This window comes from Phaethon aethereus (genome assembly GCF_964289735.1).
Source record: "Phaethon aethereus genome assembly, chromosome: Z".
NCBI classification, from domain to species: domain Eukaryota; kingdom Metazoa; phylum Chordata; class Aves; order Phaethontiformes; family Phaethontidae; genus Phaethon; species Phaethon aethereus.
Genome location: NC_138577.1, coordinates 70,662,246 through 70,679,207, shown reverse-complemented (window position 1 = coordinate 70,679,207; position 16,962 = coordinate 70,662,246). Strand labels below are relative to the sequence as shown.

At 37.4% G+C, this 16,962-nt stretch overlaps 1 protein-coding gene across 1 annotated transcript in view; it reads left to right on the top strand.

The window, feature by feature from the left end:
- HSD17B4 (hydroxysteroid 17-beta dehydrogenase 4) overlaps positions 1–2,155 on the top strand; it is a gene marked incomplete at both ends in the record, with an annotated part of 68,089 nt that extends 65,934 nt beyond the window's left edge. The window contains 2 exons of the mRNA XM_082013660.1: positions 145–272; positions 2,066–2,155. Coding sequence (XP_081869786.1) covers positions 145–272; positions 2,066–2,155 — 218 coding nt within the window. The remainder of the gene's footprint in view (positions 1–144; positions 273–2,065) is intronic.
- Between the last annotated feature and the right edge of the window lie 14,807 nt (positions 2,156–16,962).

Sequence of the window (16,962 nt, the reverse complement as noted above, 5' to 3'; positions counted from 1 at the left end):
CCTTTCATTTTCTAAGTGGTGGTTAGCTTATGATTTATGTTTAGACTGGATGCTTCGTAATAATAAATAAGGAGAGTAGTGTTCTTTAGACTGAAAATTTTATCTTTATTTTGAAACAAAACTATTTTTGCTGTTTCTTCTCAGCAATTGACTTAAAGAATGGCTCTGGAGCAGTGTATCAAGGACCTGCAATAAGTTCTGCTGATACCACCTTCACTCTCTCCGACGAGGATTTCATGGATGTGGTACAACAAAAGACTAATCCCCAAAAGGTAAAACCTGTACATCACAGATATACTCACTTGCATGGGGACATATTATTTACCTTAAATCCAGTTCTGGTTTGTGAGATTCACAATACTGGATGTTTTAACAGTGCAAATCAGAGTGAGAGGAGGTATAAGTGCATCATTACTTCATACTGAATTAGTCAGAAGCCATGATGAGGGATTTATGCCATCTTTATCATCTTGAGACAAAGATACCTCAAATGACATAAAGCCTGGCAGTACAAAGTTAGTTGTTGGTTTGTTTCCTGGCACTTCACAAGACATGATTCGCAAGGTTAGGGTTTGTCAGTTTGATCGTTCAGGCTGTTTTGATTCATCATGTTGCAGGAAGTTGGTATTTGTTGCAGTATTCTGATTTACTCCTACTACTCCAGCAAGGAGAAATCTCGAGTAATGCACGCATGTAGATCCATTGGAACTGGTCAAAATTCACCCAAGCTAGGTAGATTTTTAAGGGAAAGAAAGATGTAAGAAAGGTGTGTAATCTGGGTCTGCACTTTTAGCTTCTTGGAGTAATCAACTGCTTAAAACTACTGATTTTACCAATAAAAATGCCTTCTGTAAAAGTAAATTAAACTGTCACAAATTTAATGTGTCAGCTTACAGATTAAAGCTGGAGCAAATGAAAACTTTAATTAAGCTCATCATGTATCAAACAGTTCCTTTTCTTTGATCCCAAGCAGAAGTTGTTGGAGACTTTGATTGTAAAATTGGAGACTAATGACGATGGCAAATGTTTGTTATAAGTCCTGCATACCACATGAGTAAAATCCTTTGTGACCCTCTGTATATAGCAGGCATAAAGCATAAACAAATAAGATGTTGACATGTAATCTTCAGACTGCTAAAGAACAGTGATTGCAATTCAGGAACATTATCTATTCTTAGGCATTAGTATTTCCTTTGAGTTGCTGTGAAGTTTTTCATCTAAAGAAGCTCAAAGCATCTATTCAATTTTTTTTCTGCTGGTTCTCTCTATTCCTTATTTGAATGTGTTTCAAGTTAATGGAACTATGCAAAAGCACATTGTTTCAGAACTTTCAAAGAGCTTTCAAATTGCAAAGCCACAGCAAAACGAAACTAGTTTTAAGAAAATACGGAACTAGATTGAAACAGGCTCTTTGAAGTAGGAACAATAAAAATGTAATATACCAGCATTTCAGTGAAAATATTTGTTGATCTATGATTCTACAAATGCAACGAAAACTTGTTTAGTTCCTGTTTGTTGTAATATGCTGCATATAAAGCCAGTGCATTTCTTTGGGATATGTGTGTATGTATATTGTGCAAGTTCCTGTTTGGATTTGTTATGAATTTGAGTGAGTAGCTGACCTTTTCATTAGGCCTTTAATTTTCATTAAATGGACTTTCCATTCCATTTTCTCATTTCATATAAGGATATATGGATATCTATAGTATAGGAAGGGGAGGACTGCAAGCTTTATTTTTGTGCCCTGGTGACGTTTTGCCATCAGCTTCTGTGAAAAAGTTTGTCTTATACCAGGAGGAGTCCTCTGTGCCTTACGTAGAAAAGAAATGGAGGCCACTGAAGTTGCTCTGTATTTTTTTTTTTCCCCCGAGTGGTAGACTTGGCCTTGCCTGCACTGTAGATAGAAAGCTGTTATTCTGGATGGTATTAAAATTGAACTTGGATGGTTTTCTGTTTAAACAACCACACTTATCTTTGGCTTCTTGTTTGGTTCTAGCAACTCTTTGGGTTGTGGGTGAACAGTTGAATACTCTCTTTTCTTCCTCCTCCCCTCTGCTTTTTGTAGGCCTTCTTTTCTGGTAAACTAAAAGTGAAGGGGAACATCATGCTGAGCCAGAAATTGGAAATGATCCTGAAAGATTATGCCAAACTCTGAGCTGCTTCTACCACAGCAGTGAAGAAATTCAGAAGATAGAAACTTCAATTAGTTCAGAACCAATGATTGAAACATTTGCAGGCTACTTAATGTCAATGTACTGATTCATTATACTGCTAATATACAAGCTGTAGTAATTGCTTTAGACAGAAAATTATGAAATTAATGTAACTGTTAATACTTTCCCTTTGTTGTTTCTCAGCAATGGTAGAGAATCATACTTTTCTCATTGTGCAGCTTTATCTAAATAAAATGTATGTAGTTCTTACAAAGATGCATATATTTCTATATTAATTCTAAAGAATATTAAACCAATACACCTTTGATATGTCCTTCTATGTGTCTGTCAGTCTTCATTTATATTGCCTTAAATAGACTGTCTAATTTCTAGCTGGTTTATTATTAAAATTAACATTTTTTTGGTCTTAACTTCTCATGAACCCATTAAAACAACTGGAAGATGGAAGTCATTTGCATTTATTTATGTTTTGTCATTATGGCTTTTTTCTGTACAGGAAAAAACTCTTGGACTTTAGCTCTGTCCACCTTATTTAGACAGTTATTTTTATATAAGTTACTCTTATAAATTACATGGAAAGTGGTAAGTATTAATTCTTTAGGGGAAACTTTTTCATCTGAGAGGCATTACAGTGCACCAAAAGCTGTCACTATAGCCAAAATGTTCTTCATGTAGATTCATTCTCATGAGGGCCAGCATCATGGCAGTAGGGAAAGATATAAGAGTTAATTCCTCATTTTGTACCTATGGCCAGAACTGAGAAAGCAGCTGTGGCTCTATGTTTTCCTGAAGAAAGTATGTTCTTAATCACTTATTGTCACTGGAAATTGGATTTCACCAATGTGCCCAAAATTTTATGTGCTCAGCATCTTTTTTTCTCATTCAGACTTGTTCTATGTTGATACCTTTTGAAGAATTAAGGCCATCTAAGGCTTCTTCTCTTGGTTAGAATGACAAAGTCATTTTGCTTTTTCTTAGAGGATGGAGTTTGTTTGGGTTATTTTCGTCCCAAAACTGGGAGGTACGTCACTGCTCTGACTGTGCGAGTTTGACGGTTTGAGGATAAATTCTACATATTGTAATACTGATTCAAATTCTCCACAAATTTTTGTCTTCACAGCTGTACTATAAGCCATGCTTTGATTCAGGCAGAGAAATATGAATCAACAAATATGTCATATAAATTACATCATGAATAGATGGGAAACAGAACAAGTGATGAACAGAACATCTTCATCACCTCAAAGAGGCCATCCAGTAGAAATGATTGAAGAAATGTCCTTTAATCCCTAAACATTTACGTTTTATCACAGCAGTCACAGACAACAGTCATTATTACCTGTGCTGCCCAGCTTCTATTTACAAGCAACTTTATGACAAATACATAAAGGTGTCTTCTATTACTTTGTCTTAAGAAATTGTATGAGAAGGACAGATTGATTGCAGCTTTGTGTGTTCATACATACACATGCTACACCCAAAAAAATTAGTTTTCTACATCTGTCTTTCCTGTCTATAATCTATATATAATGCCATAAAAATATGCATATTGAGAAAAAGGAACTGTGAGAAACTAACTTGAGTCTAGGAAAGCAATTATCAACACATGCATTTAAGAATATGGTATTTACTGTAGGTCACATGGTCTTGAAAATTCACAACAGGTCATTTTTTTTTCTCAGTCCCATAGATTGTCTGAATCCTGCAAGGAGGGAACAGACTACTAATAAGCTTTCTCTTTCATCCCCTTTGGAAGTGGGAAGCGTAAACATTCAGTCAGGGGAAGCTGGGACTGTTGAAACCTGTTCTGATTTAACAGGTTGGAGTTCAGTCTACTAAAGAACATCAGTTGTTAGGTGAGGATGAAAGAATAACCCAAGAACCATATCAATTATAGGTACTCTTGTGATGGTTTCTATTCTGCATGGTTTCAGTTGGACATAAAATCCACATGCTTCAGTTGTATCCCCAATACTGGCCTTAATTAAACACATGGAAGATTAACACCCCAAAGCTACACTGGTGTTTGACATACAAATTCTACACTTCAGCCTGACTTCAGCTTTTTCCTGCACCATGACTTGGGTCATAGGTGTTAATCTCGGGTGGAACAGAAAGTCCTCCCTGCTTCCCTGCAAAAGGCTCTTCCTTTTGCTCTCCTTAGCGAGGCTTATTGCGCATACCTCTCAGTATTGCGGTAGACTCTTTTCCAGGAGCACAGTTGAGGTCTTTAATTCTTTCATCTGCTTTGTGGCCTGAATAGCTGTTATTAATGATTTTCGGATGTTGGTTTCATCTCTACCCCAATGTATTTACCTTTAGAATGTTCTAGTTCTCTCATGCTAACTAGTAACTTAACTTGTTTCTGTTGAAGGTAAGGTCACTTTGCTGTATTGAATATATACCTGAAGTGATTGGGAGGTTTTGGTTTTTGTTTTCTTCCTAGTATTCAAAACTTTTTGCTCATGGTTGCTAGTTTTTAAAAGTAGTATTCTCAGAAACAAATAGTAAAACCAAGTATATTTAAAAGTATATTCCATGCAAGGGAATGTTAGCCAGTTTGGTAGGTCGTTGTTTCAGTCTGAATGATTCTCGACTGCTTTCATCTAGAATGGTGTCACTCTGTTTTGGGGGCTCATGTTTCAAACCTGTCCATATCTCTTTCATCTGGAGCATTTTTGAGCACCTTTCTTGTCATCTAGCAGCAACATTACCAGCATAGTGTTGCATCCATTTCCACACAGGACCTAGAGACATGCAACAGCAACATACCACATTCTTTTTTTCAGGGTAGCTGCTGCTTTGAATGTTTTTTCTTTGCTAGGGATAAATGCCATTACCTTGGATTGGAAAGCCCCACTTGTTTGCCAAACATGTCAGATAGCTCTTTAGTGATACTGCTAAATTCTCTAGCAAGTAAGGAGGCTTTTACAAGCATCTTAGCAGTAAAATTCTTAACAGTGCATATACTTTATTTAATGTAGAGGAGAGCAAGATGGTCTGCTGTTTATTGCAATGTGTACTTTATAGTGTTTTCATTAATTTGGTATACATCTAAGTCAGGTGCTGTCAGTGTATTATCTGGACATCAGACTTCGTAGTGGTTGGAGGTAAGAATTCAATTGTTTTTCTTTCTGGAATAATTGACTTAGTGCTAAACCTGGTTGTGTAAATTGCTGTGGTTTTTAATCATGGCACAGTATTATTTTATTTCTCTTTTTCCTTCTTACATTCATTACACTCTTTCTGCTGGCTTGCAATTATGTCCATCCTCAAAAAAGTAAATTGCAGTTCCACTGATGTATGTCCTCTTCAGTCATTTATGGGTCCTCTAATTAAAGCAGGAGAGCAGTAATAATGGATAGGGAAAGTTAGATAAGCTTTCTGTCTATTAGTATTGGCTTCAGAGAAGCCTGTGCTGAACTTTATGCTTTCTAGTCACTGGAATTGTTCTTAATTAGTTTATTTCAGAGAAGTTCAATACACCTTCCAGCTGTCATCAATAATTATAGATAACAGCTCTTTAAATGTTGACAAGTGCATTTATAATCAGAGAATATTAAAACGAGTAAAATGATGGAGGAGCAGAGGCATGACAGAGAGGTGAACTTGAGCAACTTCAGACAGAGGAACTTACATGCTGTCTCTAAGGCTTATTCCCACCTTCTTACAAGCACCACACTCCTAAGGGTTATTTGTATTTTAGTCTGTTTGGCTGCGCTAGTTGTAAAAAAATCTGCCCTTCATTGCTCAAGAGTCACCTTGATAAATTAAAATGCTTTGTAAAATGGAAGAATTCAGTGGTGTAACAAACTATTCTAAGCTGGATAAATAAGCATTTTAAAATAGTTTAATGTACTTTTTTTTTTTAATCAGGCTCTTTTATATAATGCAATATACCCTGACAGAGGTCAATGTCACTGAAATTATATTTTCTATTACCCTCCACAAGCCTTAGGGGCAGATCAGCATTCGGAAGGTGATGACGCTGTCTTTACGTAACATTGCCGCCTTCTAGCGTGAACGAAGGCCTGTGTAAAGAAAGGATAAGTCTCATTGCACTGTTTTCTTTCTGATCATAATCTTTGAAAGGGTAAAGGGAGAAAGGCAATACTAATATCTCCCAATTCCTGCAATGTTTTTTTCTTCTACTTCAGTTGGTTCAGATATCTTTCTACTCATGTGAAAATGAGTTTTCCACAATGATTCATCTGCAGTAAGAAATTCTATCCTTTAGGCCATCGGCTCTATCTCCAGCAGACTGACCTAGACAGCATTGGACATCAGCAGAACTGAAGTCAATTAGGAAAAATATAGTAGACCATGAATGTGGTTGCATGTATATGACTTCTACATTACCCTCATGATACAATTCAAATGTTTCATCTGTCGAAAAATCAGTGCATTGAACTGGCATGAAGATCTTAGATCAGTGGGGTAGGCTGAGCTCTGTAAGAGGTGGATTTCTTTGTGTCTCTCACTGCGGACTGTCAAAAGTTCCCATAGTCTGTTAAATTAAGTCACAAGTTCTGAGGCCACTGTGTCTCAAAGATAGAATCAAGCAAGGTAGAATAATACGTAAAATTGTCCAAATTATATCATGTAAGGTGTATGTATCTTGCTAAGAGCCACTTTAGAACATTTATTCCTCTTATGTTTCCCTATACTACATAAGCCTTGATGATGTCAAGTGCCTTTTTTCACTAGAATTAATTTTAATAAAAAAATGGGCATCACATAAACTGTGATAACAATTGAGAATACCCAAATTTAAAGAAATATTTCATTTAGGTGAAGGTTAAACTTTTTTAAATTTCTAATTATAGAAGCATATAATCTCATATGATCTGAAAACATTTTTAAAAAGTTTCATCAAGTCAGTGTATGGAATTCATCATCTTTTTTAACCAATACTTTCCCTACCTATGCCCTCTCCCATATTGCTAGTTCTCTTGTGAAGGCATGTCAGAAGGAGCACAAGTATAGGTTAGTGTAGTGGTGTCAGTAGTTTATGAAGACTTGGCATTGGAATGGAATGAACAGTTTATTGTGGCACCTAGGTTTCATCTGGATCTCACTCAGCCTTGAGTCAGGACAGAAATGAAACTGCCAGAAAAGTCTTGCAGTTGGGATTCCAGGACTTCGTGAACCAAGTAAAAAATGTAGATGTAAGTTTCTGTTTCTATCCACAGCCCACTCAAAAAAGCGTATGTTACTCTAAATGCAAAAAAAATGATCACAGTGAATTGCTGAGGTTTGATTGCATCCTCTGACTTTACCCAAATAATTTCCTGTTCCTGCAGGATTAGGGGAAAAAAAAAAAAGAAAGAAATACATTAATTTCATACTAGACTCTAAGACTCTACAGTCTGGTTAGTGTTCCACTGTTATTAGGACAGTAAGTTCCCGTAGAAAATAGAAATTGAATAGCTGCTTGCATCAATCAACGTGCCTCAGTCAAATCTCAAAGCACTATACAAGTATTTTTCTCATATGTTGATTTTTTGTGTACTGTTCTTTACTTGTACTAGCCTCTCAATTGAGATGAAGCACATGAGACTGATGAAGCAACCCGACCTTTTTATCAAGCTGCCTGACCCTGTTGTTTTCTGCTTCCCTATGTCTTGTTTCTTTTCTGGTCAAAACTGGTCTGTGCTCTGCATATTTCAGCCTTCTTCTGTGTAAAGCTCAGCCTGATTTTTATGAACAATGGGCAGCGCAGTTCTGGGTATCTGCTGTAACCTTATCAGAGCTCATAATAGCCGTGGTGCTGACAGCATCATAATCCTGTTAGAAAATGATGATAAAAGGTAGCAGAGTTTCTGACAATGTAATACATGTGGGTTTTGAGGTGTTTCTTTTTTCATAAAGATAAAATGAGGCCACTTGAGGACTAGGGAAAATATAACCTTCCTAGCTCAAAACATATTTTAAACAAATTTTTGATTGTTTGGTTCTTCAGTGCTGTTTTTCACATATATGACCAAGCACAGCAGGGAAAACTAAATGTAGAAAAGAAGAAGAAAAAATAACCCCACCACCTGTCTGTTATTTTTCATTCTCTGAGGAAAAAAAAGTGAAACTTTAAATAAGGAAATATGTTCCTTGTGTGGTCTGTGACCCACATGACTGAGTCAGCTGGGTTAAGCAAATGCCCAGAAGTCATCTATCTGTCAGGCTGGTAATGGTCAACACTGACTAAGCTCCAGTTTGGCTTTAGGAAATTCTTCTGATAGATTATCTTATTCACAACTGAATTATAATCAAACATCTGATCGCTTGCAGTCATTTAAAGTTAGTGTGGTGTTTTGGGGGGTTTTGTTTTGTTTTCAAAAGAGATGTGTTTATCTGCATGCCTTTTGCAACTTCAAGCTTGGTGATTAATTCCAGGCCACTTAATGAGTCTTCAATTCCAGTGGTTTCCATGGTCAGCCTAAAATCTGAGGCCAATGTTATTTAGTATCAAATATCTTATTTTGAAAGGAAATACCACTTTACAGTCAGAATGGCATGCTTTTATTTAATTTTTCATTATTGCAAAAGGACTGGTGGAACCGCTTTTCAGAGGTCAAGCCCTCTGCTAAGCAAGTGCCTGCTTGATGGTGTGGGATCGTGTGATGGCCTCTTGCTATTTCCTAGCAGGGCTGTAATTAGTGACGGTATTTTCATGGTTATTTGTGGCAGCTCCTGTAAGTCTTACTAAGGCTTTGAGAGTCTGCAGCACACAGGTATTTGGGGAAACTTTCTGATGAAGATCAAGGAGACCTAAGAAAAATTAACTTTTTTTTCCTCCCAGTGTCTTAGACACGCGAGGCTGTAATGTATCTGTCACTTAATAGCTCCCATAAAACAGAGCCATCAGGTAGCTTTGGACTCAGAAAACTGCAATAAAATATATATAGGTGTGTTTCAACTCTTTAGAGCTGTTTGCAGGGCTCCATTAGTAAGCGTATTGCTACAGCCAGTTAGAAAGTAAATTTTTTAAAGTGCCTTCTTGATCTTGGATATCTTTAAGGAGCTTTCATTGTTACTGAGATTTTGTAGCTAGGGGAAAAATTACATAAAACATTGTTTTCTTGGACCGATAAAATACCACTTGTAAGTAGACCAAAATGGAGATATTAACCCTTACTGAGCTGAGGAGAACAGTACTCCCACGCAGTTTGCTCTTACCAAACCCATTCCCCCTCAGAAGAGGCCAAAAATGAAAGCTGCTGTGGGGTCCTGGGTTTTGAAACACTGCCGGGTGGTAGGTGCAGAGTCTGTTCTTTACATATAAATTTAACCATCGTGAAAACAGAGTCTGGCTGTAAACATCTTTACTATTCTCTGTACTCCAAGAGTTTTGACATGTATATTTAATGGAGCATGCTGTCACTCTGTTGCTAGGTGATTGACAGAGACAACAACCGAAAGACGTGCTACCTTATGTCTTTTTTCACTTATTTTTAAGTAACTCCTGAAGGAAGCAGGTGTACTTTAACGGTGTAGTCGCTGGTTTGGTCACCTTAGTGTTGTTTTATGAAGGGCAAATAAAAGCAGACCACAAAAGAGCATAATGATAGTAATGAATTTGCACATGACTGATAATGGACTGAAGAAACGTTTCTCTTAAAACCGGCTGTGTGGTTCCTGGCCCCTCGGTCCTGCTCCCCGAGAGGACCTTGAGCAGGCGGTGCGTTCCACAGGCTTTCTCGGGAGCAGAGAGCCTGACTCCAGCCAGGCTGGAATGTAACTCTGGATACTGAAATTATAGATTTAGTAAAGACACTGTTTTTTATAATACATTGCCATTCCCCTCACAGTGTATCTCAACCAGCTCCTCAGTAATCTGCAGGTAGTAATTACTTGTGTCTCTCCCTCCCACCAGAGATAATGGCTTGCCGTGTTTGTTACTAGCACCCCTTTATGCCCTGGTAGTGCCAATCACCGTTCTGTTTCAAGTGCTCTAATTATCATGGTTGCATTAAGTCAGAATAATTATTCATGTTCTGCACTTAGCTTGAAATTACTCCTTGTTCATACGTGAAGTAGCAAGATGTGCTTGGACGCATTTCTGGCTTTTACTTACAGATGTTGGTTGACTAATGCAAGGTTTCTAGTAACCTTAGCTGTTAAGTGCTGTTTAATTTCCTATTTCTATCTCTTCAGGCTTATTTGTTTCAACATAGATGGACTTGTGGAATAATTGCACTATTTTTCTCATTGATGTCCTTTTCACAGGAGTAGTTGTCCTATGTTACATGCAACAAATAAGAAAATCTTATTGTTAGGGAAAATTAATCTGAATTTTAGCAACTGTAACTGCATTTTGCAACAGACCTTAGCACATGCCTTTTACAAAATTTGAAAGCTCTCATAGGGGGGGGAAAAAAAAAAGATACTATCTGCACACTGTGTCAACGTAGCTGTTTCACTAGTCCCTTCTGGTCTTGGCTGTGCTTTGGTGTTTGGAGCCCATGCTGTGTTTTCAGATGTGCTGCGTATGCATTCCAGCCTCCTTGGTTTTACTGTCAGTAAGTGTGTCTTCCTAAGACCAGCTTTGCTATACCACTGTTTCCTGCCTGTAATCAGTGATTTTAGCAGACAGAAGTTGTTCTGTTTGGTTTCTTTTTCATAATGGTAGTTTGAAACTTCTAATACTTCATGCTTGGATTTTTAGCATTTTATGTGCGTTCTTTTAAGGTTATTTTGGAGCAAGACAAACGTTGTGTCAAGTAGATGAAATCACCATGGCAGTACAAACTGCACTTTGAGAAGCAGTCACCAATTTAAAACTTCTCAGTTGACAAATAATTCTCTAAGGTAATTAGTATTTAGTAAAATCCTGCTGATACAAAGATGTGCATGGATGTTATCAGTAATTAATAAATTCAGTGCTATAAATAATGCTCCATTTGCCCATGACAAACACTGTATCATCACTCTCTAACTCCAAGGAACAATGCATCTTTAAACAACTGTTATGTTGCTTTTTTGTGGTTGTGAAGGAATATGCAAATGTATACAGAGTTTGAAATTCTGATTTGATTAACAGGCATTGTTATGTAGACTAGAATTAATTAAACAGTACACTAACTTTGTGTTCACGCCATGTCTTGAAACGGCTGATTCCTCCTTTGATGCTTATAAAATGGCATTCAAATACATATAAAGAGTCCTGATTATCTCAGATGGCGGTCTCCAATTTAGGCTGCCAGTTAAAACCCATTCTGGTTCATCTGTTCAGATATCTGGGAGCTCTTCTGGGCATATGAGGCAAGGGGAAGGAGCTGGCGAGAAGGAGGGTGTGCTCTTGCAACAAATGAAGCCAGAGTTTTAGTTGTTTCAGACATGGATCTATTGGCTGTGGGAAATTAAATGCCTCTGCTATGGTCCTGCCACAGGTCCATGATGTATGGAAAGCAACAAGTACACTGCTTAAACTTTTGAGATCCATGTGGTGCAAACCACCACGAAGGTATTCTAAGACGTAGATCTTTCTGATGAACGTACACCTCAGTGCTGCCTTCTGTGTAACCTCTTGTTTACTTTTAAATGAAGATGGAAAATACGTTGCTTGTCCAGATACGTTGTTTATGTCTTGTGCAATTTGAATATCAATATTGTTTTCATGGTATTCTTTATGGCCAAATAATGAAAACAATGTTCTGATAAAACCAAAATTACAAGCACTTTGCTACCTGTCGTTACCCACCAAAAACCTGTTAAGTGAAGGCAGTGTTGTGTATGAGGGAAAATGAGGGAAAAGCTAGGCACTCCAGGTAACCTGTCTTAATTAGCACAGCAAGTGGTTAAGCACAGTAGGACTTGGTCAGCAGTATAAATCATTAATACAGATGGAGTGTTTTAGCAATATTATTTAGCTAAAAGGATAACTGAAGTTTTAAAGGGTCATCAAAACTTGTGATTCTCTGTGTACTCTGTTATAATTCTAATTGCTTTTATTGATTCATAGTACTGTTACAAAATAAGTGGAGTGATGCTAATCAATCATTTCAGAGAACCAGAAGATTAGGCTCTGATAATAAGTTCCTTTAAAGTTCTTGTTTAATTAAAAATCCAGCCAGACAGGAAGGAGAATGAAATCATCAGCAGTGTTGCAGAATGCTTCTTACAGATTTGTAGGAGAATATTAACTTAATTCTGGCAATACAGTCAAACAGAATGCTTTTCTTGGAAAGTTCTTTTTCCAGTATGTGATTATGATAAATTTCTTTTTCATTCAAACACAGGAGAAAGTTCAAGAAAAAGAAAGGTTACAGATGCATACCTCTCAACTTGAAGTAATTAAACCCACAATATGATTTATTTTTCTAGGCTAAAGTTACTACTGGTTAAAACAGTTATTTTACATCCTAAGTTTTCTACAGTATTTGGTTTCAGAAGATGTTAAAAAGGAGTGGTGTCTAGGGTTTTTGGGGTTTTTTTTAAGCTCTCGCATGGGGATCTGGTTTTGATTTGATACTGATACCTTCCTTGGATAGCTCTTGCCCAATACTTCTCTTCCTGCTGATATTGTTTATGTAGCCTCCATTTTCATAACTTTTAAACTCATCAGAATAATGGAGAAATTTGGCACAGAGCAGCTACCTGACTTGCTCATGGCCTGAGAACAGATGAGTAGAGCAGGTTCTTAAACTATGTTTCCAATGTCCTACTGTACTGAGCAAACAACTGGGAGTTTGTTTTCTCTTTCCATTTCCCATTTCCTCAGGAGAGCCCTAGTCTAAAGATACTCAAATCAGAACTGCATAAGAATGTGTCTTTTATAAGTCTGTGGTTATGTAATAACCTCTATAAAATTAGATCTAGAACATCTGAAATTACCAGGAATGCTTGGACTGGAATTTCTTTCTAATAATGAAAAAAACAGACTTTGGTTCCAATGCTGTGTTTCTTCATTCATTACTCTGATCTTCGTTGTTGTATTAATAATACTCTGTTAAATATTTAAAATATTTTCCCAATGTGCTGATGACAGTCCCCTGCATGAATATCTTTTTAAAGTCATGCATAGACATCTGTCACAGAAGAACTAATTTTAAAAAGAATCTTCAGCAACAGAATGAGTGAAATCTGAGGGAAAGTGTTATAAATCATTAATACCGTGAATACATTAAATCTCCTGTAAGAGCTAGAATGGAAATTCCCTTGTTAGGCATGAATGTAGTGTTTATTTAGCAAAGGCCAAGATGATAACTACATTGTTGGAAAGACTAATTTGTTAATAATTCTAGAGTAATTTAAATGATAGATTAATTTGCAAAACTCTGCAAGTATCAGTCAAAGTGGCTGGCTTGTCTTGGTGCTAAAGTGTCACAGGATTGCTTCCTGCTGCATGTATACTTGTTGGATTCTCCTCTCTCAAGTGGTATCATAGGTGCCATGCGTAGGTGATAATGACAACTTGTTCCATTTTGCCAGGTTCTCACTGAGGCAGCCATTGATTATTATTTGCTTCTTCCGTTTTACAGCTGAAGCCAGAATGTTAAAATGGTGCACTGAGATGTGCATGTTACATAAATTTTACCAGGATCTTGGCAAGTCCCTGTGCGTATCAGCAGGAAATTCAACATTTCTCATTGTTCCACAGACTTTAGTGAACAGTAGTAGTGGGCTGCCATCATCTGCATTCACAAGAGGCAAATAACATTTAGATAATCTGATCGAAGTGGAACTGGAACATTGCTGAGCTTGGAAAAATTCCCTGCTAGATCATGGTAAAATTTGAGTAGCTTCAGCTTACATGCTCGGTGAGTCAGAGGGAAGATTTTCACTTATAGAGTGTCCTTTATAAAGTCTGTGGTGTTTCTGTTTCATTTTCCTAGGCATCCGGTTTTGTCTATTTAAGATTCAGTGCCTGTATGAGGGAAATCTGATGATAACCAGTCTATAATTTTATTGCACTAAACTGAGCGAGGTAGAAGCTGCACTGGGGAATGAGTAATCTTGCCCTGAAAACAAACAAATATGCAACCTTATGCTTTTCCAAATATCCTCTGTCAAGAACAACATTCCTTTCTGTTGCAGAATTGTTAATGTCTTACTAAAGATACACTGCATCAAATCCCACAGTGTCTTAATTTCCAGAGTGGGACTGGATTTTATCTTCCCTTTTCTCTCCTAACGGGGAGAACCTGAGATATGCCCCTGTTATTCCTAGTGTGAACACTGCAAATCCTGTGATCTGGTGCTTTGCGTTAACTGATGAAGCTATCCCAGTAAATTCTGAAGGTATTTTACCAGCAGTTATCACTTTTGAGTTGATATTTATTCTTTCTGATAAGGGATATAATGATGCACTTTTTCAACCTGCTGAGGTGTTTCCAGAGCAAAATCTATGTTGGTAATTCTCAGACTTAGGAAGCTGCAAGTAACCTTTTGAATAACTACTTTTCTCATTGATGTATCTTGATAGAAGCCGCCGCTCATCATGAAAAAAGGCAAGGATTAAGAAACATGTTGATGACTTTAAAGTAACTGCAAGCTCATGGCTTCCAAAGTTCTATAGTGAGCCAGCACCTTACTTAAGAAGAGAGAGAAATCCAAATTTGGATCAAATTAGGAAACCTCCAAAATAAACTAGATGAGGTTATAACAATATGAGCTGCCCTGAGATGGTGTTTAATTGCCAGGTGCAGCCACGTCATATTGGTTCTATCTGTACAGTGCTATTCTAGTGTGACCAGTACTAATATTCCCTGACTCCAGTAACATCCATTTAATTGACTTATGTATTGAGCAAATGGAAACAATTAGATTAAAAATTTTTTGTGGCTTTGTGGTAACAATATCTGTGCTATTATCATCCTCTGTTTTCCTATAATCACATTTAATAAAGGCACTACAGTTCCCATAGCTAACCGTATCAGAGGATAGAGAAACGGTTATATTTTGCCATCTTTGATTCAAAGTGATGTATAGAACATTACTTTTATGTTAACTGTTAAATTACTTGAATAATCATTGCTTGAAAGAAAAGGTGCTTCTCTGAAGGAGTAAGAAACCATAAAAATTATATGCTCTGTTTTAATGCCCTTCCCCTTCATATTTGAAATACTTCCATTAGGGAATTGTATTTTTCATCTGAAGTATTACTGAACCTGCACCCTGGCTGGTCATGATGAACATTTCCCTACTGGACAAGGTCAACAAACGTACTGTGTGTCATGGACTGGGTGGTATGATTAAGAGATACCTGTCCGAGCTCCTATCAGCTAAGGGAAAACCTTCTGCTTTTGGTTTTGGAGAATAAGTACAATTCATCACTGCTGTGAAAATCCAAGCAGCCATGAAGAAGATCTTAAAGTCTTTAGATTATAGGCATATTTTTATTGCAGTATTGTGCATGCTTTTCTGCTCTGTTGTTTCAAAACTTGTGTGTAGTAGATCCTCTATATTCAATACAGATTTTTTAAAAAACATTAGGTCATGTAAAATGATGGTCTTTATGAATGAATCATTTCCAAATGCAAAGAGATTTTTCCATCGCGTCTGCACTGGTTTGGTGAAAAATTTGGAAGCCATTAAAAATGTTTTTTTGACATGCTGATCTGGATTATGAATAAATTTTTAGTGACTCATTTTCAGCTTTTTATTAATGTGTTTGCATTCTTTGTATGAACAAAATATTAGAATCATAGAATCATTTAGGTTGGAAAAGACCATTAAGATCATTGAATCCAACCCTAAACCTAACACTACCAAGTCCAGCCCTAAACTATGTCCCTAAGCACCGCATCTACACATCTTTTAAATACCTCCAGGGATGGTAACTCAACCACTTCCCTGGGCAGCCTGTTGCAGTGCTTGAGAACCCTGTCAGTGAAGAATTTTTTCCTAATATCTAGTCCAAACCTCCCCTGGTGCAACTTGAGGCCATTTCCTCTCGTCCTATTGCTTGTTACTTGGGAGAAGAGACCAACACCCACCTCACCACAACCCCCTTTCAGGTACCTGTAGAGAGTGATAAGGTCTCCCCTCAGCCTCCTCTTCTCCAGACTGAACAACCCCAGTTCCCTCAGCCGCTCCTCATAAGACTTGTGCTCCAGACCCCTCACCAGCTTCGTTGTCCTTCTCTGGACACGCTCCAGCACCTCAATGTCCTTCTTATAGTGAGGGGCCCAAAACTGAACACAGGATTCAAGGTGTGGCCTCACCAGTGCCGAGTACAGGGGCACGATCACTGCCCTGCTCCTGCTGGCCACACTATTGCTGATACAAGCATATGGGCATATTAATCTTCTTACTGACTGTATTAATTAATGTTTTTCAATGCTATTGCAAGTCAGAAGTTCCCAAGTTTATAAGCTGACAAAGGCAAAGTAAGTCTCTCTCTCAGCAATCTTTCTTTCCTCCTTATATTTTATGGATGTGGAAAAGTGTAATTGAAATCAGCTCAGAGTTGATTTTTTAAAAAATGTTTCTTACAGACATCCATACAATCTCAACATTGAAGTGAAATTCCGTGAATTTCTGTGAAGTGAAATCACCCCTTGGTGCTAGCCTGGTGCATAGTGACAGCTATGCTGCAATGAAGTCTGATATCCAATAGCTCTGGATAGCAATTTGTTTTGGTCTTTCTTTTCAAGGCACTCATTTCAGGATCTAGGGCAAACCTCTTGAATTTCAAGATTCTCTCTCAACTTAGCTCTGTACATACAGAATTTATTTGTGCTTACCCTCATTATCGTACCTATCTTACCTGGCACTGTCCTCCTTATCTGACTTTTCTGCAAGTCTCAATATGGTAGCTGAGTATGTACAACTAGTGTTTTGAATAGCT